The sequence below is a fragment of the Nicotiana attenuata genome, chromosome 6 (genome assembly GCF_001879085.1).
Source record: "Nicotiana attenuata strain UT chromosome 6, NIATTr2, whole genome shotgun sequence".
In the NCBI taxonomy this organism is placed as follows: domain Eukaryota; kingdom Viridiplantae; phylum Streptophyta; class Magnoliopsida; order Solanales; family Solanaceae; genus Nicotiana; species Nicotiana attenuata.
The window spans coordinates 44,711-69,985 of record NC_031994.1 but is presented as its reverse complement, the minus strand read 5'-3'; the positions used below and the strand labels follow the sequence as shown (position 1 = coordinate 69,985).

The window sequence follows — 25,275 nt, the reverse complement described above, 5'->3', positions numbered from 1 at the left end:
AACATATATATTCTATGAGAATATAGATTGCTTTTTTAACAATGTTCTGTTTAAAATCGAAATGTTAGCTGGAATGTGATTCTTGTTTCTGATTTTTTTCTTCGATGAATCATTTTTTTTTTTCAAAAACTGAATCGAGATGCGAAAGAATCTATATTCCCTATCTCGTATTCTCTATCCCCTAAATTAGCCTAATTAGATTCAATTTTCTTTTTTGTGGATTTCTTGACTTTTCGCCAAGAGGGGGTTTTTGGTACTAATTAAATTCACTAAGTCTCTTAATTCTTAATCAATGAGTTAGGCTAAAATATCAAAAAATAGGAGCAAAAACTTGACTTAATCTGGACTTGTTTGGCTTTGTGCCTAGACAGCTCGCATTTCGTAAAAATCAAAAAGACTAGGACACCCCCTTCTTTTCTTTTGATTTATGCTGCATCAGTCCCATAGAATGGGGTAGATAGGAGTTAATCAGTAATGGGAAGGCATTCATTTCAATATCTATAAACGGTGACAATTGCTCAGTCTATTTGATCGAATTGATAGATACGAAACCCTCCCCATTCTTTGGATTTTATCAATCAGATGAAAAAAAAAAAAAAGAATAAGAATTAAAATCTTACCTTATATTAATCTTTTTTTATCCATCTCATAAAAAAAAATTGGATTTGTTGTTTGCTGTATTTATCTATTATAGATCATTGAAAATCGTTGATGATTCAATTAAAAAAGAAAGACTTATTGATTTTGAGTTGCTGGTTGTATTGTGTTGTTGTCTCGCCTATAGTCAACTTGAGGGAGCAGTAAAATCAGGGGGAAATGCTGCCCGTTTTATTTTAGAATCGAGTTATCGTTTGAGATACATGGTATACTAGCTCCATCTAAGTTGTACATGGATTTCTTTGTTATAGGACTGGTGCGCTAGTTGTCGTAAGTTTGTTATTGAGTTGTATTGACGACTTGAGGGATGTTAAGGCTATCCCTTCTTTTCTTTTGGCATGATCCATATGATACAACGAAATGAGCAAGCACGCAACTTTCACAAATGATTCTATTCCTAGAAGTACTAGGGTTGCCTATGTTCTTAATTCCCCATATGTCCTACTATCATCCGTTCATGGGTCTCATGACATTCCGAGAGATCTTATTGACTTACTTCATTATGCATTGCATTCATTTATATATGTATATTGACCCATGACTAGATGGAGTTATATACGCGTATAGTATATTTATATGGGGTATGGGGAAAGGTTATGACGTTATATACGCAACACTACCTGATCAACTAGCATAGGTTAATGATTTCGTCCACAGAGGCCGATATGATATGATGGGTTGCTCTAAGAGGCTTGATGATTTCATGTACGCATATACCTATGCATGATATGGCATTTATATGCACATGTATTGACACTATAAATGTTTCATGATTCAGAAAGCTATTCAGACTTACAGGCTGAGTACTTTACTCCATGTTTCTTTAATGTCTTTTATATACTTATTTTTATGCCTTACATACTCGGTACATTATTTGTATTAACGCCCCTATTGCTGGGGGCCTGAGTTTCATGCATATATATATATATATATATATATATATATATATATATATGTCTTTTGGGCATGTTTTCCCGCATATGTTATTCACATGAATCAGTAGTTATTTGTCAGACGTTATGCATGACCTACACTTATTTCATGTTTATATTCAGACGTATTCTTAGGGGTGTTCGACAGGTAGAACTCCGACACTCGTCACGGCCCATCGGTTTGGTCGTGACACTCACTAAGAGCCTTGTACATGTTCTTCTTCCGGACCTGCTCTTTGAACTCGAACTTGAGCTGGCTAACCTCCGAGTGGTACCGGAGGAAGCTTTCGTGATGAAGCACTGGAGCTTGAAAAACAATAAAGTTAGTAAAGGACATCAAAGTCTAAAGAATGATTCACAAAGAGATAATAGGGGCTGATGCCTTACCCGATTTAGCGCCTGTTGCGCCTCGTTGAAGAGGCTCAACGTGCCCACCTCGTTCATCTTGGTCTGGTCCTCCTCGATCACTAGGCATCGGAGGTAGCTGGCTGTGCCCACCGGAGCAGACAAGACCAAGGGGTCCTCTGAGACTCTGAGAACAACCGTTCTCTTGCGCTCGGGGTCCACACTCGGCGCGTGAAATTGCTTCACTAATCTTGGGCTCGAACTCGGCCCGCCAACTACCAATGGCACATCCTTCTTCGAGACCTCCAGGTGACCAAGCCCAAAAAAATCCTCCAATATAGCCATGTCCATGCCGTCGAAAAATGAGTTGAGGGGATCATCTGGGCCTTGCGCTCCTTCACTTGACTTTTCTTTGCCTGCTTGGGCCTACTCGAGCATAGACTCGGTGTAGGAGGGCGTTTCCATGATGTCAATGACACCGGTCGCCTTCTTCGAAATAGGAGCGGCTTCCTGGGAGGCTGCATCTTCCATCTCCCCCTCAGGTTCCCGAGTTAGAAGAGGATCGTCCTCGTGGTCCTTTTTCTCTGTCGTTGCCTGCTCCCCAGTAGGGGTCGACCCATGAGCAACAAAGATGTCGTCTTCTTAGGGCTCATCCCTAAGCTGGTAGAGAAAGTCGGGGTCCGGTACCTTCAACTTGGGGTTCTTCTTGGGCTTCTGGACCCGGGTAGCCGCCCTCTTCTTCCTCTTCGCCTCGGGATCCGGGGAACCCGAGGGCTTTCTCTTTTTCTTCTTCACGGTAGCCCTGGGTTTTCCCTTAACGGAGGGTTCGATAAGCAAGGTCGGATCCTCGTCCTCATCCAGCGGCCTAAGTTCGATGGTCTTAGGCAGACTTATAAAAAAAGAGAAAAGGTTAGCATTGTACAAGTTAAGAGCGTGATAGTAACTATTCAGGGAAGAACCTCACCATGAGAACAGGCCTCCCATTTGCCCTTCGAGAGCTTGCGCCATGCGCGCTCGGAGTACAACATCTGCTTATGAATCCCCTCGATCCACTTCTTGAATCGAGGGATCGCATCAGGAACTGGGGCAACAGCTGCACGACCACAAACACAGGCGATGAGAAAAAGAAATACCCAAGAAAGAAAATACTTACGGGATGTGTTCTACTCCTCGGGGAACGACAAAAACTCTGGGGGGAGGGGGATCAGGTCTTCAGTTTTCACCAGAAAAAACTTCCCTTGCCAGCCTCGGTCCTCGTCAACGCTCGAGAAAAGGATCCTTTCTTGCTCGGTGAACGAGCTTGATCAGTCCCCCTCGGAAGATTTGGGGACTGTACAGATGGAGTAGGTGGTCGAGGGTAAACCGAGGAGATTCGGTGTTGTTCACAAAATAGCATAAGAGGATCACGATCCTCCAGAAGGACGAGTGGATTTGCCCAAGACATACCTCGTACCTCCTGCAGAAAGCAAGAACTATGGGGTCCGCAGGGGCGATCGTGAAGGGGTAAGTGTAAAAACTCAAGTACCCCTTCACATGAGTAGTAATATCATCATTGGGCACGGGGATGACCACGTCCTTACCCTCTCATTTACAGTCCGCTCGGACTACGGGTAGGGTATCTTCAGTGACGGAGCATATGTATCTCCATGCTCCCTCGCCTCGGTCTTTTTGACTATAGGCCTTCTCGACCTTGAAGTCATCCCATATAGAGCATCCCCCAGGTATAAAGCTCTTCATGGGGGGGGGGGGGGCTCCTGATCCACATCGAGAACGTCCACCTCAGCATCTACGGCCGGGTGGGAAGATGAAGGGATGGCCTGCTGAGGCAGTAACTTGGAAGTTTTAGCCATTATAATCTGTAAAATATAGGTCTGAGGAAAAATATGGAGATCTAAAGATGGTATGAAAGTATAAAGGTCTGGGATGAAGGTTCAAAGAAGAAGTACGAAGATGAAGATGAAGATATGAAGGCTCAATGAACAATGTAGGAATATTTGGAGAATTTAAAGGCCGTTAGAACGTTCGAAGGAAAAGTCTAGAATCGGAAAATTGAAGAAGTGAAGAGGGTTGATGCTTTTATAGGGGAAAATGCAATCAATGCGCGACGTTTCACATTCGAAGACAGCCAGCCGATGACCGACACATGTCCAAAGTCAGAACGACGCAACTGATGAGACGTTTCGATTTACCCGTCATCTCAGTTATAACGTACGAGGGAAGAAACTGGGGTTCATCTATTCGTTTCCCATCGTTCTAGCAAACCTACACTCCAAAAAACGAGGGGACTATCTGTATACGAGTAAAATAGGGGACAACACATACCCCAATTTTCCGGTGAAGAGACGAAAGAAGGGAACGAACGCACGAGGTTGAAATCGAGGCTGGGAGCAATTCGTACCAAGACCCATGAAAGGTGAACGATGTGCTCATCGTCGGGCGTGATATAGCAATGCTCCCCGGACCCAAAACGAGCTCTAAGACCTTGGAAAATATGGCAAACGGTTATACATGACGAACAGAGGGCTGTGATATCCGTACCTAACTGGATATCACGGTGCAGATCTCGCCCGATGTCGATTGCGGATAAGTAATTAACGAGAAAAGAGGATTTTTACCTTTTTTAGACTTGTACTAGGATGAAACTATCCTACTAGGGGAAGTTTTTCTTTGATAACGGAGGGGGTAATTCGCAAATCAAGTCAATACAAATTCATTCTCTGCTTTCTAGCTATTGTAAAAGCTCTTACTTAATTATCTTGTTCTTTATTCGTAATTGGGTTCGAACCAAGGGACCTATCTTGATTATTTGTATTGAATCAATCAACATATCTTTAAAATCGCATACAAATTTAATTGTTATCCGTTTTAATATCCGTTTTAAGGGTAAACAATAGTCGTTAAATTTAGTATACAATATACATCTATTTTTATTAATTCTTTCTGCTCTTTTTTATATTGAAATGAAACTATTGCACCGGAAGGGTATGTATACTAGTAAAATCTTAAAATTCAGGGGTAGAGGGGCAATGTAGCAGTTCTGGGTTGCCGATTTGAATCGTTGAGGGAAGAAAGTAGAAGGAAGTGTGACGAAATGACAAAGAATAGGATTCCAATATGGATATGCGTATTTCCCCGCCATGAAAAAGAAAAGAATCGGTTCTTGCTTTCTCTTTGATTTCAATTTCCAATAATAATATTTAGTATAAATTATTGACCTGCAAAGCAATTGACCCCTCATCGCAATTTCGGTAATTGTTGCTCATCTAACACTATTACATGTTTCTGTTAATATCTCCTATCTGGGTCAGTTTCTCTTTCTTAGAATGATCATAAAGCTCGGTTCTTTTTTTTCATATCCGTTATGTTATTTCTAGTGTCCATTTTAGGGCCCTTTTTCTCCAGCTCAATTGAGTTGCAGACTTTGTATTCGTTTGCAAAATTAGCTCTTCTGGCCAGAGGCGAATGCAGTGTAGTTCAAACTGACCCACTACTTTTTACTCACAACATAAATTACTTTTGAACCCATAATTGCAAATTTTCTATAGATTTAGTGGTGAGAACATAAAAATTTGAAACCATCAGAATTATATCTTTAATTAGCCTCTGCTTCTGCCAAATAGCAAAGATGGAATAAAGGGGCGAAGGGTTGTGGAACTCTTATTTCGTGCTATTAGTTTATTGCTTAAAACTAATATCTGGATATTAGGAACGGAGCACCCAAATTTGCAAGGTATGTAGATACTTAGAGCTTCGTGCTGACTCCTGTCTTCACAGTCTAGTGTGAAGGTCAGAAGCTCAAATAGTCTTAAGTTTGTCATCAATCATTTCGACAGACTCCCAACTCGTAAATATGTTGATCCCAACCTGTTTGCTTCAGCATTTAATATAGACGTAAGCTTGCACCATTTAAATTTGAATATTTTTGGTGTTGCACAAGTTGTAGATCATGTTCTTATGCTTTGAGAATTAAGTGTAGGCGATGTAGATTTTCACTTGTAATTTTGACAACTTGTATCCTAGTGTACAAGTGTTCTTTTTTATTATCTTGAATCCACTTTTCATATTAGAAATCTGGATAAAAACTCTTCTGCTCATAGATGACGCCAGTGTGCTTCTTTGGGAACTTATACATATTGGCTTCCTCTTTCTAATCTGCAGTAGATATCTTTGCATTGCTGAAAGTTGCTGGAGCTCAAACGAAAGCCGCAAGCGCACTCTTTAAGATGACATCCCTGTGAAGCTTGTTTTTTTTAACCGCTTGATATGTAAGAAGGAATTGATGAAGAGCAAGAAATGAACTCCGGCCTTGCCGAGACTGCATGGTCATTGCATTTGATATTGCTTACATGGAGATAGCACTCCTCATACGAATTTTCAAATACACCAAGTCTTTGCCCGGGGATCGATGCCATTTTTTTCAATGCTGAACCTCAAATTCTCCCACAATGCGCACATACAATTTAGGCCTATACGACCTTCTGATCTGGAAGTACTGGAGAAACTCCATGGGGATATGTTCCCCATCAGGTCAGATGATCCCTTCTTTCTCGTCACTTTCACTATTTGATGTTAGATAAATGACATCTGAAGTCCCCAAAAAAATTCTTTATTCGTTTACCAAAGTGAAGTTGGTCTATTAGTTAGATCTGTATTTATTGTTAGCCCCACTTTTGGTATTTAGATATGAATCTGAGTTCTTCCAAAATGTCGTTAATGGCCGGGATATTATTTCCTGGGGAGCTGTCGATTGCAATCAGCCCAATGGTCAAGATGACGAACTTATTGGATTTGTGACGGCCCGGATCGTTCTAGCAAAAGACAGTGAGGTGCGTCTTTTGCTCTTTCACAAGTAATTCTTTCTTATGGACTGTTGTTAATTTTGAATCACCCTTATCTATAGATAGAAGATTTTCTCAGAAATGACTCTGCTAGGTCGAACCACACACTGGTTTACATCCTAACACTGGGAGTTGCAGAAGGTTATAGAAATCTTGGAATAGGTGCGCACTTGGTTCTTGCGTATGTACTCTATTTTGTAATTCTATCCTTCAATCAGGATTTACCAAGTATTGCTATGGTTTTTGGTTTTCAGCTAGCTCTCTAATTCACGAGGTAATAAAATATGCCTCAACAATCCCAACTTGCCGAGCAGTTTACCTACACGTGATCTCGTACAACAACCCAGCCATATATTTGTATAAGAAGATGTCCTTTCAGTGTATAAGAAGGTTACCTGCTTTTTATTTTATTAACAGCCAGCACTATGATGCGTACTTGTTTATCTACTACATGAGTGGTGGTCGCTCTCCTTGCTCGCCAATGTAAGTACAGCTTTCCTTTTTGTTTGAACTTATTTTGATATTAGGTTCCCTATTTGGCGGGTTTGTCACTTCTGAAAATTATACTGGTAGAAACTCCATGTATCATGATCCCTTCAAAGGTTCTAAAGAAGATAACTTCCAAAAGGATTAGCATTTTGGAGTAAAAGACATAAAGCACCATGAGGGATGATTTCTCAAACTAACAGTTTTCAACATAATATGTTGATCATGGGTGAGTATTGCTATAAGATTACTTTTTTGGGTGATAAGGTGCAGTTAGATGTTTGCTAGAGAGACAACGAAGCAGATCTGCATTATTCCAGTTATTGTTTCCTTCTCTGCTCTTGGACTAGTACAATTTTGAATCTCCCCAAGTTTATTTTTGGGGAATGTAAAACGCCGTATGCATTAAATGTTAATCTGATATGCTAGTATGAAGCTTGTTTTCTGAATTGAGTATCTAGCTTTTTCCCCCCTTTGAAGAAAGATCATAATTAACATGCACCAAAATGTTACAAAGATCAGTGTTGATATACATTGGTGAATATGAAGAGATTGATTGCTTACTTGCATTTGGAACATACATGAAACTATAACTGGTATATAACATAGCCCCTCTGTCCCAATTTATGTGACTCTTTTTGCTTTTCGAGATTCAAACTTCTTAATTTTGACCATGCATTTGGATGGAATTTTCAAAATAAAATTTACATAATTGAAGATTACGTAAAAAGTATTATACTATAATTAATAATTCAAAATATTTAAAAGGCATGTGAAAAAATTATGGTCAAACAATAATTCGTTTGACTCTCGAAATCCGAACACCTTCACATAAATTGGAATGAGGGAGTATATAGCTAGAAGAGGACCTGGTAACCTGTGGCAGACAGGGGCGGATTTAGGGTGGTGCAAGGGTGTTCACCCAAACTCCTTTCGCCAAAAAATTACACTATGTATATAAGGCAAAATCTGGTTTTTACCTCTATATATTATGTTTTGAATCCTCTTCACACAGCCCAAAAGCATGGCTCAGTGGTCAAGGGGGTTCAAAACCATTATGAGGTCATTGGTTCAATTCCCACTAGCTACAATCTCTTTAAATTTTTTAACTTATTCCTTTTTTGAACCCCCTTAGCAGAAGTCCTGCCTCCGCCACTGGTGGCAGACTCAAAAGGTTTGAGATTAGCGTGTCAATTATTTATGAGTTGTTAGATTTTTCTTTTTTCTTTTGTCCGCACCCCCCCCCCCAAAAGGTTTGAGATTAGACAAACCCCCCAAAAAATAATAATAATAATAATAATTAATAGCACAAATTAAGAGCTTCACCAGGTAGGTGATTGTTGTAAGCAAGGTTTTCCATCTAAGACATTACCTTACCTTATCATAGAAAAAGGTTTATCCATCAAAGCCAGTATAATCATTGGATTAAATTCCATTAACCCCCCTGACCTTTAATAGGTGGGAAACAATACCCCTCCACCTTTTGAATGGGATCGATAATCCCCTCGAGTATTATTTTCCGGTGAGTGTTAGAATTGAAACAGTCTTCTTTTTTCTTTTTGCTTGGAGATTCAATAAACAAAACATATGATCTGCTACTTTGAAGGAATGCATGCATATCTAATAGTCTACTTCCGCAAAGAAACATTTGATCAGAATGCAAAATCATGTATAACACAGGAAGCAACAAACGAAATAATTTTTTTCAATGATTTAAGACAGTACCTGATCCCATGAAGAAGGCTATGAAGAAAACTTTGTAAACATATTTGGCTTCTCGTTTTGTTTTAAGAGGCATTCACAGTATACATTCAGTCAAATTTTCTTTTGATGCTTTGTTAATTTTGAAAGATATTTACAGAGATTAAGAAAAAAAAAGGAACTAAATGATCATGCATGATACTGTGGAACCATAATTTAGCTAAACAACACCCGAATTTTCCTACAATGGTTTAAAGAAATGTGTTCTTGATGCATCAATTTTTCACTGAGGATGTAGCTCAGATTCTCAAGTTCATTTCTGATCCTTGTTAACAGAGGCGGACCTAGGATTTTAACGCGAGGGGCACCGGTATTGTGCTCAACTAGTGCACCCTAAAGGCTTTTATGTATTTTAAGGATACACATAGGTCCATCTCTGCTTGTTAAGTTCTGTGTTTTACTGCATCAAATCAATGGATGATAGAGCATGCTATTCATTGGAATGAGCTTAAAAATGAAATTGATCATAGATACATTGATGGTAAAAATTATTAAAATCACCTGTTTATTGAACCTTTAACAAAAAGAAAAAAAGAAAGGAAAGTTGTTTATAATTCTAAAACTCATCGGAAAATGCAATTTAAGGGGGTTATCAGTTCTATTCAAAAGATGGAGGGGTAATTGTTTCCCAACCATTAAAGGTTAAGGGGGTTTAGTGGGATTTATTCTAATAAATGCTGCTTTGTGAATCTAAATGTGAAGAAAGCAGGAAAACATTTAGAACTTTATATTATGATTGCTTATTCGATTTTGTCGTTGTTTTGAAGAATAAATATATTTACTTAGCTGTCTGCTGTGTGGATATTTTGTGAAAATTTCTTGGATTAATAGAGCATCAAACATGCACGTAGTTCACAGAGATGCCTTTCCTTTAGGAGTGTCATTGTATTCCAGATCTTTAATCTCCTTCAAAGAAAAAGGAGCAGAGTTTGGATTTCTTGGTTTTAGCTGGAAAAAGATTAAAGACAATCTTGAAAATGCTATAGTGCTGAAAATCTCATCCCTGAAAACCTGATTAGAGAGCAATAGGTGTCAATGCCCATGTGGATTGTGAAACCTCATTAGAAATGCTCTGTTTAAGGATTCAGTATATTCTGAATGGGTTTATAACAAAGTAAAGGTAATCACATTCCCAAACCCTAAGACCAACAAAAGTCATGCAAAGGGGATATCTTTATATTCCAGCTACAACACTTGGTCTGAGCCCATCGGCTTCAACCTCTGTGGGCAGGATTACCTTGAGTCCTTGACAACCTACGCCAGTGAGTTGGATAATGTTACCTGGTAGATTAGTCGAGGTATGGTCAAGTTGGTCCAAGAAATATTGATGTTAAAGAAAATGATAGCTCTAATATCGGTGTATAAGTTTTTTTTTGACGATCTTCTTCATGCACCTTTGAGCTAGTGCAGATTACTGATATTCTTTTAGTACCGTGATAATAGTGATCAAATATGCACAATTCACCTACATAATGCATGGAAGTTGAAGATTCCTTATTTGAATTTAGAATTAAATTTATCTTTTGCACATTGCAAATGATGAACAATCAAGGCACAATTTCTCATTGAGTTGAAATGAATGGCAGTTTGCTGGCCCAAACAAAGCTAAGAGAGTAAATTTCTTAACTATTGACAACTTTACCTTTTGAATTTCAGTGAGCTCATTGCGCTTTTAGTCACTTATGCAAAGAGTGGATTCAAGAAGGCGGCAGCAAAACTGTGGAGGAATGAAAGCAGAAAGCCCTTAAAGTTGCCGAAATGCAAGGAGTCTGGTTGCCTTCTCCCAGCAAAACAGAACAAAAGGATGTTGCCTGAGGGTTCTCGGTCTCAATTTGTATGATCTTCTCATACATTTTAGTCTATACTGGAAAATGGTCCTAAAGGTCAGAGGGAGTGTAGTCGTCTTCTGTCTCCTGTTTCTTATTGAAGTTTGCCTTTTACCTGTACTTATATTAAAGAAACTTATGTAATATTTTCGGCTTCTATCCCTGTTAATTACTAGTTGATTTGTAAATTCTTGTAAAAAGTCACCTAATAAAGTTAATGTCAGATATTTTCTTTTGTTCCTCTGCGTTACTCACTCACATTTATGAGATGCAGTATTGAAAATTTGTGAGAAAGTATTTCCCTCTTTTCACATTTGGATTCCACAACTGTGACTGATGAATATAATCTTGATGACAGCATAATATGTTGCCCTCCTATCTTTACATGAATCCTTAGAAGGGCAAACTTCTTGAGAAGATTCCGCTGCTCTAGTCTCTGACAACTAATGAATGTTGTATGGTACGCTACTGAGTTGCTAATGAATAAACTTGAGCCTGTCATTCCTTTGTTGTTATTGCAATTACTATATTTCAAGAGGTTTCTCCCACCATTATTAAGTTTTACGTTTGTTTGAATATCTCACATATTTTAACGGGTTAAACTTAAGACTCTTTTCATCTTTGTATCATTACAAAATATTTTGTTTATCATAGGTAGAAAGTGAGAAACAAGAAATATGGAGGAGAACACAACTTCTCTCCTTAAAAAGATAACTCTATTAACGGCCACTATGGGTTTTGCATCTATATCCGGTTTTGGGTTCACAATTGAACATATACCCATTTTGCAAACAAATTTGCAAGCCTATCCACTTTACGATCAACTTCAGACTTATCAGGTCTGATTTTAAAAAATTAGTCTGAAGTGAAAAAATTGCACTTCAGATGCACTTAAGGACAAATAGGTCTGAAGTGCAACCAATGGTTTCATGCACTTAAAGCCAATAAGTCGGAAGTGAAAAATTGCACTTCAGATGCACTTAAGGCCAAAAGGTTTGAAGTGCAACAAATGTTTTCCTACACCAAGACCAATAAGTCTGAAGTGATAAATTGCATTTGAGATGCACTTAAGGCCAAAAGGTCTTAAGTGCAACTAATGTTTTCATGCACTTAAGGCCAAATAGGCCTGAAGTGCAAATTGCCTAGAAACAGAAATTTGTTCTTCGAATTTTAACAATCCAATATACGATTTAATACCTAAATCTACTCCAAATGAGCTCAAATTTGAAACATAACCTTCAAATGTCATCAAGAACAAACCCCATAAAAAATAAAGCGCCACAATAACTCACCACTGCAAATATCATAAACTACCTTAAAATATGTTCACAAACACCATATAAAATCACGGATACCCGAAGAAGAAGATGGAGAAGAAGAAGAAGAAGAAAGAGGAGAAAAATGCCTGAAGTTGTTTAAACAGTGGGTACAAGTTAAAAAAATTTAAAAATGTGTACAGTTTAAATGAGGACGACCAAATAGGGCGCTCGATGTAACTTTTACGGGTAATACTATATACTAGTAGAAAGGAAAAATGGGATATATTTAATATATATATAAAAAAGCTCCTCACGAAAAGAAAGGGACCGTTAGAAACTAGAAGCTTGATTGAAAATTCATGGAGGAGCCTCAATATTAGACCTCTTCCGAGTCAGCATTTTGGTGCTCTAACTTTTAGCCTGTTTGGTCAAGCTTTTTCTGGGACGAAAGTGTTTTTTTTTAATTAAAAGTGCTTATTTTCTTCAAAATTTGAGGTGTTTGACCAAGCTTTTGAAAAGAAAAAAAGTGCTTTTGAAGAGACGCAAAAACAGTTTTGGAGAAGCAGAAAAAAGTTCTTCCATTTGCTCATTTGCTGGTTTATTTTCACCTAAATTATAAAAACCTCTTGGTTTAATTTCAACTACAATCTGCCATTCTTTTGCCATTGGATGATGGACATAAAAAACCTGTTGAGCTTGAGAAACAAAGATGAAAGGTTCATTTGACGGGTGCTGCCTTTTGTAGAGTAGCTGAGAAAATTAACAAGAGTAAATCCATAATCATCTTCCACAATAAGCCCCTTGTTGTTTTCCACCCATTCGCATCTAAATAGTATAAACTTGAGGTTTGCGGTATAATACAACTCAATTATGTTCGTGAGAATTCCATAAAAGGTGATTTCTGCTAATATGGGATTTCTGTCTCTTGCGCTTGCATAGCTCTGAGTGGCAGCCTTTACCATAACTCCACTATTTTATGTTTTTAGCTTTGCATCACGAGACTTTGTTAAGTATCTAACTCCATTTCTTATATATCCGTTCATCCTTTCTGCTTGATTTGATGGGCCAATAGCTAGATTTTGAATTTCTTCTAGTATTTGCTCACCTGCCATATGTATCTTCTCAACCTATAAGTAAGCAAGAACTAATTAAAAATTGATACTACAATATATATATATATATATATATATATATATATATATATATATATATATATATATATATATATATATAGTGTGTGTGTGTAAAAGCATTTTAGCTGGTTCACAATTACATGTTTTCTAAACCATATGTGAAATTTTTCATTGCGAATCTGATCACATCATGTCTAGATAGACGGGAATTTTGCTTCTTGATTTCTTTTATATGCTCACTGCAAAAGTAAAACACATAAAAACTTAATAAAAGAAATTCTAAATATTACTACTTAGTAATCAATTATAAAGCAGAATATTATTGAATACTTACTCGCGGTACGACGTTATGGTAGAAGAATTAAATAAAACATATCTGTGTGCTTGGGCATGAGTAATGTCGTCAAGCGTAAACCCGTCAATTTTAGTTGACTGACGACCCTCTTGATTTGGAATCTCATTATACAATCCATAATTTCTTAAAGGACGATTTAACTTTGTCTCCACATCATGTAGATAGCTTGAGCAGAATGTCATGCACTCTTCTATCAAATATCCCTCTGTAATTGAACCTTCTGGATGGCTTCTACTCCTCACATAATTTTTAAGAGTAAGAAAGTACCTAAAATAATAAATAATATGATAGTTTAATATAATACTTCATAAGTATAATAAATAAGAATAACAAAATGGTACCTTTCAAATGCCCACATTGAACGGTATTGTGGAGGTCCACCAATCTTTGCTTCTTCAGCTAAATGGATGACTAGATGTTCCATGATATAAAAAAAGATGGAGGAATTATTTTCTTCAAATGACAAAGAGTTATTGCAACTCGATCTTGGAGCTTTTCTAATTCACCTATGTTCATAACTGTTGAACAAATGCCCCTAGAAAAATTACTTAATTCGATCATTGGCTTAAGGACATTCATTGGAAGGAGACCTCGCAAAGCAGGAAAGAGTTATTGCATTAAAATATGGCAGTCATGACTCTTCAATCCATGCGCAGTGCGTTGCTTAAGATCAACACGGCGTGATATATTTGAAGCATATCCATCTGGTACTTTCACATCTCTTAAAACTTGTAAGAGCATATCTTTTTGTGCATTGCTCAAAGTGAAACATGCCGGAGTTAGATAGTATTTGCCATTAGCTCTTTTTTTTAGGGTGCAAAGCCTTTCGAATTCCCATCTCTCGTAAATCTAAACGAGAATTCAGATTGTCTTTTTCTTTCCCGTCAGCATTTAGTAATGTCCATAATATATTGTCAAATACATTCTTTTCAATATGCATTGTATCAAGATTATGATGAATCATATTGTCTTTCCAGTAGTCTAACTCAAAAAATATGCTCTTTTTCTTCCATAAATATTGCAACATGACATCATCAACATGATCAGAATTCTTCCATTCTCTTTTCTTGGATTTGGCCGATAATGTTTTTCGAAATTATTTTTAATACTTTCAATTGCTTAAGAACTTCAATACCTGAAAAACATTTAGGTGCTGCCTCTAACTCCTTAAAACATCAAATGAAACTTTATCTTTTCGAAACTTGTGCCCATGGGATAACCAACACCTGTGCGACATGAAGCAATATTTTCGCCCATATTTCAATCTCAGAAATTTAGTCTTGGTCAGACAACATGAACAAGCATATATAGTTTTCACACCATATCCTGATAAGTTACCTAGTGCTAGAAAATCACTGACTGTCCAAAGCAATGAAGCACGCATTTGAAACATATTATTCTTTGACGCATCATAAGTCTCAACACCAACCCACAATTCTTTTAACTCATCAATTGACGGTCGTAGATAGACATAAATATCATTGCCTAGTGCATGAGAGCCATCAATAATCATTCATAATATCATGTATGGTTGCTTCATGCACAACCAAGGTGACAAGTTATATGGAACCAAGACAACTGGCCATGTGCTATGTGAGATAGACGTAGACTTGAATGGATTAAATCCATCTGAAGCCAATCCAAGTCTAACATTTCGAGGATCTTGAGAAAAATCTTGATGCGATTCATCAAATTTTCCCCAAACAATACTATCAGCAGGATGCCGCATTACCCCATCTTTAGTGCGCCCTTCCGCATGCCATCTTTATCAGTAGATGTTTTAGATGATATGAATAATCTTTGAAGCCTCGGTATCAATGGAAAGTATATAAACACCTTTGCTGGAATTTTTGTGTTTCCAAACTACCAGATTCACCTACAAATTGTTTGTATCTTGGAGCTTTGCAAAACTTACAATCAGTTCGATCTTTTGTCTCACTTCAATAGATCATACAATCATTTGGACACGCATGTATATTTTTGTATTCGAGTCCTAAATCTTTAATAATTTTTTTTTTGCATCATTAAAGGACTTAGGTAATATTTCACCTTCAGGAAATACATCTTTTGACAACTCTAACAACATGGAAAATAAATTGTTACTCCACCATTTGAGACACTTTAAATGTAATAGACGAACAAGAAAAGAAAGGAGTGAATATTTGCTTCCAGGATATAATTCACGCTCAACTTCTTTCAATAAGTTAAAAAACTTTTCAGTTTTTATCAAATCCCACATTATGTTGATTTGACCCACTAAAACTATCACCACGAGTGTCCATATTAATAAAGCTACTAGTAGGAGGAACTCCAAAAGCATCATGCACCAAGCCTTGTATCTCATCACCTCTATCTAATCTATCCACAGACATTGATGAAGAAGATGCCTCACCATAAAAAATTCAATTAACGTAACTTGGTAGAAATCCATCAACCACAATATGTTCAACAATCAACTCTTTCGGGATAAATTTCATATTACGACACTTCCGACATGGACACAAGATTTCAGATGCATTAGGCCTATCTAATGAGGCAATATGAAGAAACTTTTTGGCTCCATTCTCATGTAGAGGATCATTCCTATTCAAAATGTTTATCCAACTCTTATCCATTAAGAATAACCTATACATATAGCAAAAAATCAACTAAAAAAGAGTACTTATAGATAGAAACTAGAAAGAGTATATCGCAGAATACGAATATATATATATATATATATATATATATATATATATATATACACACACACACACACACACACACACTTTACTAATGACTATACAAATGTATTCATTCAGAGCATGGCAAAAAACATATCTAGTTTCTTTATTTTTTTCAAGTGAATCTTACAAACTATTTCACTCTATCGCCACAACATTTAATATTTTATCATGACTAATCATAATCAAACTGTAGAATACCATAATTGACATCTTGAGTAAATATAACTTTTTAAAAATAAGTATCAAATTGATGTTTGATTGAACTTGATTTAGATCTATTTTAGATTGAACTTGTAAATGAGATCATACTAATCCAATCTTTTTAAATAGTACCATTATTTCTATACATAAAGTTTAAGTATTACAAACATACTTTGCAAGCAAACTTTAAGAGCCTAAAAACTAGGAAAGAAGAAACCTAGTAAGTATTTTTAGAACACAAAAATCTCATATTTGAGATATGGAAAAAGCAAAAAAAATTAAAGAAATGCCCCAAAAAAATAAACTTTCTTCCATCCATCAATTTGTCAAGCTCTGTCTCATCCCCAAATAAGTTAGAGTTGCCTATAAAAATATATGTCCATTGTGCTCGTTTATTATTTATCTGTTCTTTAATATATAAATCGATATACTATTTCTATGTTGGTAAAATAACCTACTCTTCTTTTATCATGTTAAAAAGATTAACATTCTTCAAAAATAAAATTTGAACAACTAAGAACAACAACAACAACAAATCCATTATAATCCTACTAGTGGGGTCTGGGGAGGGTAGTGCGTACGAAGATCTTAACCCTACCTAAAAGGTAGGGAGGCTGTTTCCGACAGACCCTCGGCTCAACGCAGGACATAACTATAATGAATAACCAATTAGTACTATTATTGAATAGGGAATCAACCCGCAAACTCAGAAAAACAAACAAAGTATCCGATAATCAAGATACCAGAATCCAAGTAAACTCTAAGCATAATCTATCACTAAATAATGAAATCTTTACAAATGGATTAAACTATAATTACCCCAAAAAACCAAAAGCAAATCAAAACCAATCTAATAATCAATATCTAAAAGATATTTTGTATAGATTGACACAACTGTATAGACAACAGAAACTTTTACTTGATAAAAATTAATATTAATATATTTATTAAAAATAGCAAAATGAGGTACTCCTCACAAAGTTTAACACCAAACACTCTCTCTCTCTCTCTCTCTCTCTCACACACACACACACACAAAAAAAAAAAATGCAAGATCCAATTTTTTCAACCAAAGCAGAAAACAAAAAGAATAACCAATTAGTTACTATACAATAATCAACCCTTTAATCACCAAGAAACCAATAATCTAGTCGAACTCTAAGCATAATCTACCACTAAATAATGAAAATCTTATATCCAACTTTATGAATGTACTAGGCAACAAACACCCAGAAACACACCAAAAAAATCATCAGTTGTTCCTTCAAGCATCAAATGCTCCAAGTCTTGTCTTTATACCGCTCATGTCACGATCAAAATCTCAACATGTCGTGATGGAGCCTATCACATTACTAGGCAAGACGACAATCACAAAATAACTACTCATTTTAAATTAAAAGCATGATGTAATAAGTTTAATACTGAAAATCTCATAAATAACTGATAAGAACAACTGCAACTCAATAACAACATCCTCAAAATTCGGGTATCACTGAGTACACGAGCTACTAAGTGTCAACACAGTCTAAATTTTTAATATAACTATCTGGAAAAATAGAATAGTGCTGAATAAATTGAAGAGAAGAAGAGTCGAGGTATGCGGGCGTTAAAGCAACTAGCTCAATAGTCTCCTAGAAGATACTGGTCCGAGTCTAGCATCCACCCGGTCCAAATGTACCTGGATCTGCAGACGAAGTGCAGAGTATAGTATGAGTACAACCGACCCAATGTACTCAATAAGTAACAAGACTAACCTTGGGATGAAAGTAGTGACGAGCTCATAAAGGTACAATTCAAATCCAGATAATAACAGTACATATATAACAGGAAAATGATAGTGATAACTCAGAGAAATCCCATAATCATATCGTACCATTATTTCTAACATGGACCATAGCTCAAATACTCTAACACAGAGGGATTACATGAATATCAACAAGATTTGATAGCTACACAGTATCACAGAATCAACCGAGTCACAATTATCACGGTGCACACCACCACGCCTGTCACCTACCATGTGCGTCACCTCAACACAAACCATATAACATATATTTCAGGATTCATACCCTCGGTACGAAGCTTAGAAGTGTTACTTACCTCGAACTGCACAAATTACAACTCCAACAAGCCCTTGCCTCATGAATGGACCTTCGAACAACTTGAATTTAGGCACAAATAACTTAATACAATCAATACAAGCTATAGGAATCGATTCCATACGATAAAAGCTATGTTCTTTAACCAAAGTCAAAAAGTCAACCCAAAAAGTCAACCTTGGGCCCACATATCAAAACCTGATAAAATTCACAAAACACAAACACCCACTAAACAACCAATCTAACCATACCAAAATCATCCAATTCCGACCACAAATCGACCCTCAAACCCTCAAATCTTACTCTCCAATACATGGGTCAAAAATCCCCAAATTGTAACTTAGATTCATGATAAATAGGTAAAATAATCAATGGGTATTCAAAATACATGGACAAAAGTGATCAAAAATCACTTACCTCTTCAATCTAGGTGAAAACCCCTCCAAAAATCACCTCAATCGAGCTTCCAAAGTCCAAAAATGAAGAAAATACTGTAACCCTCCCCAAATTCTAACTTAGATTCATGATAAATAAGTTAACTAATCAATGGGTATTCAAAATACACGGACAAAAGTGATCAAAAATCACTTACCTCTTCACTCTAGGTGAAAACCCCTCCAAAAATTGCGTCAATCCGAGCTCCCAAAGTCCAAAAATGAAGAAAATACTCTAACCCTCCTTTATATGTATTCTGCCAAGCATCTCGCACCTGCAGTTCACTTAGACGCTTTTGCGTTCCCGCAGGTGCGGCCGAAATACCATTTCTGTGGTCTCCCATAAGGTTTTCTGCGGACCATACTCCACTTATGCGGAAACCTCTGCCCTTCGCCTAACCACATCTGCGACCACCATCCCGCATTTGCGAGCCCGCAGGTGCGGAAACCCCCTCGTGCCTGCGCACCTCCCCAATCCTCTCTCAGAGCCTTTTTTGCGACTCCTTGGACGTTTCTGCGGCTTCGCACCCGTGGCCAAATTCACGCAGGTGCGATGGCACCAAAACTGATCACACCAGCAACTACACAAGTCCAAAATTCAATCTGATTTCAATTCGAATCACACCCGAGGCCCACGGGACCCCATCCAAAAATACCAACCCATCCTAAAACAACATACGAATTCAGTCGAGGCTTTAAATCACATCATATAACATCAAAAACACGAATCGCACCCCAATTCAAGCTTATTGAGACTAATGGATTTCCAACTTCTACAATCGATGCCGAAACCTATCAAACCAACTCCGATTAATCTTAAATTTTGCACACAAGTCATAAATTGACACAATAGACTTATTCCAACTTCCGTAACCAAATTCCGAGCCCGGTATCAACAAAGTCAACTCTCAGTCAAACTTCTCAACTTTCCAACTTCAACTTTTTCAACTTGCGCCAATTCAAGCTAAAACCACCTACAGACCCCCAAATCGATATCCGGACACGCTCCTAAGTCCAAAATCACCATGCGGAGCTATCAGAACCGTCAAAACTCTACCCCGAAGTCATTTACACATAAGTCAACATCAAGTCAACTCTTTCAACTTAGGCTTCCAACATTAGGACTAAGTTTCCCAATTTATTCCGAAACATCCCCGTAACCAAACCAATCACCCCAGCACGTCACATATTAATAAATGAACATAAAATAAGCAATAAATAGGGGAACATGGCTAATATACTCAAAACAACCGACGGGTCGTTATATTCTCCCCCTCTTAAACAAATGTTCGTCCTTGAACGGGTCTAGAATCATACATGGAGTCTCAAATAGGTGTGGGTAGCTACTCCGCATCTCCCACTCGGTCTCTCAAGTAGCCTCCTCGGCTGGCTGACCTCTCCACTGTAATTTCACTGAAGCTATATTCTTTGATATGAACTTTCGAACCTGGCGATCCAAAATGGCCACGGCTCCGGCTCGAAAGCGATATCCGGACACACCGTGAAGGCGAACAATCTCGCTGATATAGATCTTAGCCAACTGCTCCGAAGAATTGGTAGTCCCAACTAGAATAAAGTGTGCCGACATAGTCAACCGGTCGACAATCACCCAAATAGCATCAAATTTCTTCAAAGTCCATGGGAACCCAACAACGAAGTCCATGGTGATACGCTCCTATTTCCACTCAGGAATCTCAAGCCTCTAAAGCAAACCGCCCGGCCTCTACTGCTCGTACTTCACCTCCTGACAGTTCAAGCATCAAACTGATTGGCCAAGGCTTGAATATTTGATGCAAGCGGTCTCTCACTAATAGGAATTTATGCAAGGCCACCCATACTCACCGCCTTTCTACTCAAGGCATCGGCCACCACATTGGCCTTCTCGGATGATACAAAATGGTCATATCATAGTCTTTTATCAGATCCAACCACCTCTGCTGCCTCAAATTTGGATCCTTTTTATAGAACAAGTGCTGCAGACTCCGATGATCCGTAAATACCTCACAAGACACACCGTAGAGATAATGCCTCCAAATCTTCAATGCATGGACGATGGCTGCCAACTCTAAATCATGAATGGGGTAGTTCTTCTCATAGGGCTTCAACTGGCGTGAAGCATAAGAAATCACTCTACCCTCCTGCATCAAGACACACCCAATACCAATCCGAGAGGCATCATAATACACTGTATAAGAACCCGATGTTGAAGGCAAAACTAGAACTGGAGCTATTGTCAAAGAAGTCTTGAGCTTCTGAAAGCTCTCCTCACACTCATCAGACCACCTGAATGGGGCACCCTTCTGGGTCAACCTGGTCAAAGGCACTGCAGTGGACGAGAAACCTTCCATGAAGCGGCGATAATATTCGGCCAAGCCAAGAAAACTCCGAATTTCAGTAGCTAAAGACGGTCTAGGCTAACTCTAAACTGCCTCAATCTTCTTCGGATCCACCTTGATTCCCTCAATGGACAACACGTGCCCCAAGAACGCCACCAAACTGAGCCAAAACTCACATTTTCAGAACATATCATAAAGCTTCTCCCCCCTCAGCATCCGTAGTACAATCCTTAGATGATGTGCATGCTTCTCTAGGTACGTGAGTGCACCAGGATATCATCAATAAATACTATGAAAAACAAAATCAAGATATGGCTAAAATACACTGTTCATCAGATGCATGAATGCTGTTGGGGCAATGGTCAGCCCAAAAGACATCACAAGGAACTCGTAGTGACCATAGCGGGTCCTGAACGTCTCCTTTAGAATATTAGAGTCCCGAATCTTCAACTGATGATACCCAGACCTCAAATCAATCTTAGACAACACCCTAGCTCCCTGAAGCTAGTAAAATAAGTCATCAATACGCGACAAAGGATACTTGTTCTTAATTGTAACTTTGTTCAACTACCTATAGTCAATCACCTCTGCATAGTACCATCCTTCTTCTTCACAAATAGAACCGGTGCACCCCAAGGAGACACACTAGGCCTAATGAACCCCTTATCGAGAAGCTCCTTAAGCTGCTCTTTCAATTCCTTCAACTCTGCCGGTGCGCTGTGATATGAAGGAATAGAAATGGGCTAAGTGCCTGGCACTAAGTCAATACCAAAATCAATGTCCCTATTGGGTCGCATGCCCGACAGGTCTATAGGAAACACATTCGGAAAGTCTCGTACTAGCGGAACATAATCAATGGTAGGAGTATCAGTACTAACATCCCTCACAAAAGCCAAATATGAAAAAGACCCCTTCCCAACCATCTGTTGGGCCTTTCGATATGAAATCACCATATTGGGAACATAACCCCAAGAACTAGTCCCACTCGATCCTAGGCAACTCTGGCATCACTAACGTCACGGTCTTAGTGTGACAATCCAGAATAGTATGACATGGGGACAATCCCAAAATCATGAAAAAATAACCATACTAAGCAATAAGAGATCAACTCTCATCTCCACCCCCCCCAATGCTAACCACACATGACCGATACACACGGTTCACAATAATAGAATCACCTACCGGCATAGATATATGAGCAGCAAAACTAAGGATTCAGGGGGCATATCCAAATAACAAGCAAAATATGATGATACATATGAATAAGTGGAACCAGGGTCAAATAATATGGAAGCATCCATGTGCAACACCAAAACAATACCAGTGAACACTGCGTCTGAAGCAACAGCCTCTGGTCTTGTGAGAAAATCGTAGCATTGAGCCTGACTGCCACCTGATCAGCCTCCCCCTCTAGAGCGACTTCTAGTTGCCTAAGCCCTACCCTAAGCTGGCTGAGCAGGTGGTGAAGTAACTGGTGCAGAAGTCATAACCTGACCCCTTTACTGAACTGGAACTCCAAAATGATGGGGAAACTACCTCCACACATGTCCTAACTCCCCACACTCGAAGCAACTCCGATCCACCAATGGTGGTGGAGACTGAATCGGACCCCGAGAACCAAAATAACTACTTGAAGGACTTGGTATAGATGAACCCTAAACTGATGGAGCATGGGATAAACTCTAAGCTGGGAGGGCATTAAGAGATGACTGGTGCGGACAAGCACTGTGTGAACCATGGCTAGCTGATGCACCACGATGAACCGGACGAGCCATCTGGGTGGGCTTATAATGACGGCCCCTGCTGTGGTGGGACTGTCCTCCAAATGAGGCACTACTAAAACTACCCGAACCACGAGGCCTCTTGGACTCCCTCTTCTCATGCTCCCGAAACCAAATCAACCACCACGACACATCACATAACAACAAACAAACATAAAATAAGAAATAAATAGGAGAACATGGTTAAAATACTCAAAATAACCGACCAGGTCATTACAATTCAAGCTCATAGGACCAAAACATTATGCCTATGGAGTAGAGCAATAAAATTGGCACACAGAGGGAAGAGTAAGCTTGGATTCATGGACGAAACTTGTGTAAAAAGCATGTACCGAAGTAAATTAGCGGGGCAATGCAAAGAATACAATATAATAGTGTTGTTGTGGATAGAATGTATAGTCCCGAGTAGTTGATGCCGATTATTGTATATGTATCAAATGCTAAGAAAGTATAGAGAAATTTTGAGGAAAGGTTTGATCGATTGAAGTTGAGGAGGATTTATCATTTCTGGACAATAATTGCAACTTTGAGATAAGGTTCTGATTTTGTGACTTGCTATTATTCTAAGATGAAAGATGTATGGGATGAACTACTGTATTGGATCCTTTACCCTCCTATTATTGTGAGGAGTCTAGACCTTTCTGTAGCACATTTAAAATTATAATGATTATTGCAGTTTCTTATAGGATTAAATAAAAGTTATAGCAATATAATGAGTAAGGGTTTAGCGAAGAGACCGGTAGCTATTGTGAATGAAACCTATGCATTATTACTCAAGAAGAAAGTCAAAGATCTTTAGGTGTTGTAGAACAAAAGAACCTCTTATAATATTGACAAGAAGAGGACATGACTTCAAGCCTACGAAACCTAGTTTGATTTGTGAATACTCTGGGTGTAAAGGACATCTAAAGGAAAACTACTACAAAATAATAAGATATCCTCCTAAATTTAGAAGTAAGAATAAGAATCAGAGTAGTGGAGTTAATACCTATGTCGACAATAAGACTAATTAGAAAGTGAAAGCACCTGTGATGCAGGCATGCAAATAGTTCTTCAAGAGGATCAATACAAACATCTGTGAACCTGCTGTCAATGTCTTGTATAGGTGAATGTTCTACAAATATTATAGGTATAGTTTCTCTATATTGTCTAATGCAGCTGTGAGTGATTGGGTAGTAGATTCAGGTGCAACACATCATGTTACTTTTTGTAAGGACATTCTGAACAGTGTTAGAGGTACTGATAGTATGGAGACCATGGAGTGTAGTTACCCATAGGGAACATATCAGAAATAACTCATACATGAAATGCACTTGTTCATTTAGATGTTCGGGGATCTTATAAGGTAGGTATATATGATAAGAAGTATTAATTTGTCACTATAGTAGCTCACTCTAGCAAATACACTTGGTTTATCTGATTCAGTCAAAATGTGAAGCAGTTGTTGTAATAAAAAACTCTCTTGCAATCATAAGAAATTAGTTTGGAGTTACTATGAAAGTGTTAAGATCTGATAATGAGACAAAAATTCTTTAATCTCAATGCAATGAATTATTTGCATCTCTTGCATCATACATCAAATTAGATATCCTTACACTCCTCAACAAATAGAGTTATAGAAAGAATTTACAGGCACATCTTAAAGGAAGGTTGCAAGAGCTTTAAAATATTATAGCTTAATTCTAAGGAGATTATGGGGTGTCTGTGCTAGAACAATTGTGTATTTGCAAATAGATACCAGCCAGTGTTTTGCAGGGTAGATCTCCTTATGCGTTATTACATGAGAAGCCAATCAGAATTGAATACTTAAAGGTATTGGTTGTATGTATTATACAAGCAATTTGCCAAAGGGAGATAATTTACGGTCAGGGCAAGGAGAATAATTTTCATTGGTTATTTTGAAATACAAAAGGGTTATAGGTTGTATGATGGAGAGTAGAGGTTTTTTGGTTAGCGGGGATGTGGTATTTACAGAACATTGATTTTCTTTAAGGAAGGGATATACACCACTCAAGATTTATTTTCCTAATAGCCAATTTCAATGGACTTGATGTCCATCTAGCTCAGGAGACACATCCACAACCACAATAATCTACACTAATATTT

General features: G+C 37.9%; 1 protein-coding gene across 1 annotated transcript; it reads left to right on the top strand.

Moving 5' to 3' along the window:
• On the top strand, positions 4,930–11,090 carry LOC109226438 (histone acetyltransferase MCC1-like). Its single transcript, XM_019391187.1, has 6 exons — positions 4,930–5,237; positions 6,093–6,461; positions 6,616–6,760; positions 6,835–6,934; positions 7,027–7,255; positions 10,676–11,090. The coding sequence occupies exons 2-6, from the start codon at positions 6,340–6,342 to the stop codon at positions 10,857–10,859; spliced, it is 780 nt and encodes a 259-aa protein (XP_019246732.1). The 5' UTR covers positions 4,930–5,237; positions 6,093–6,339; the 3' UTR covers positions 10,860–11,090.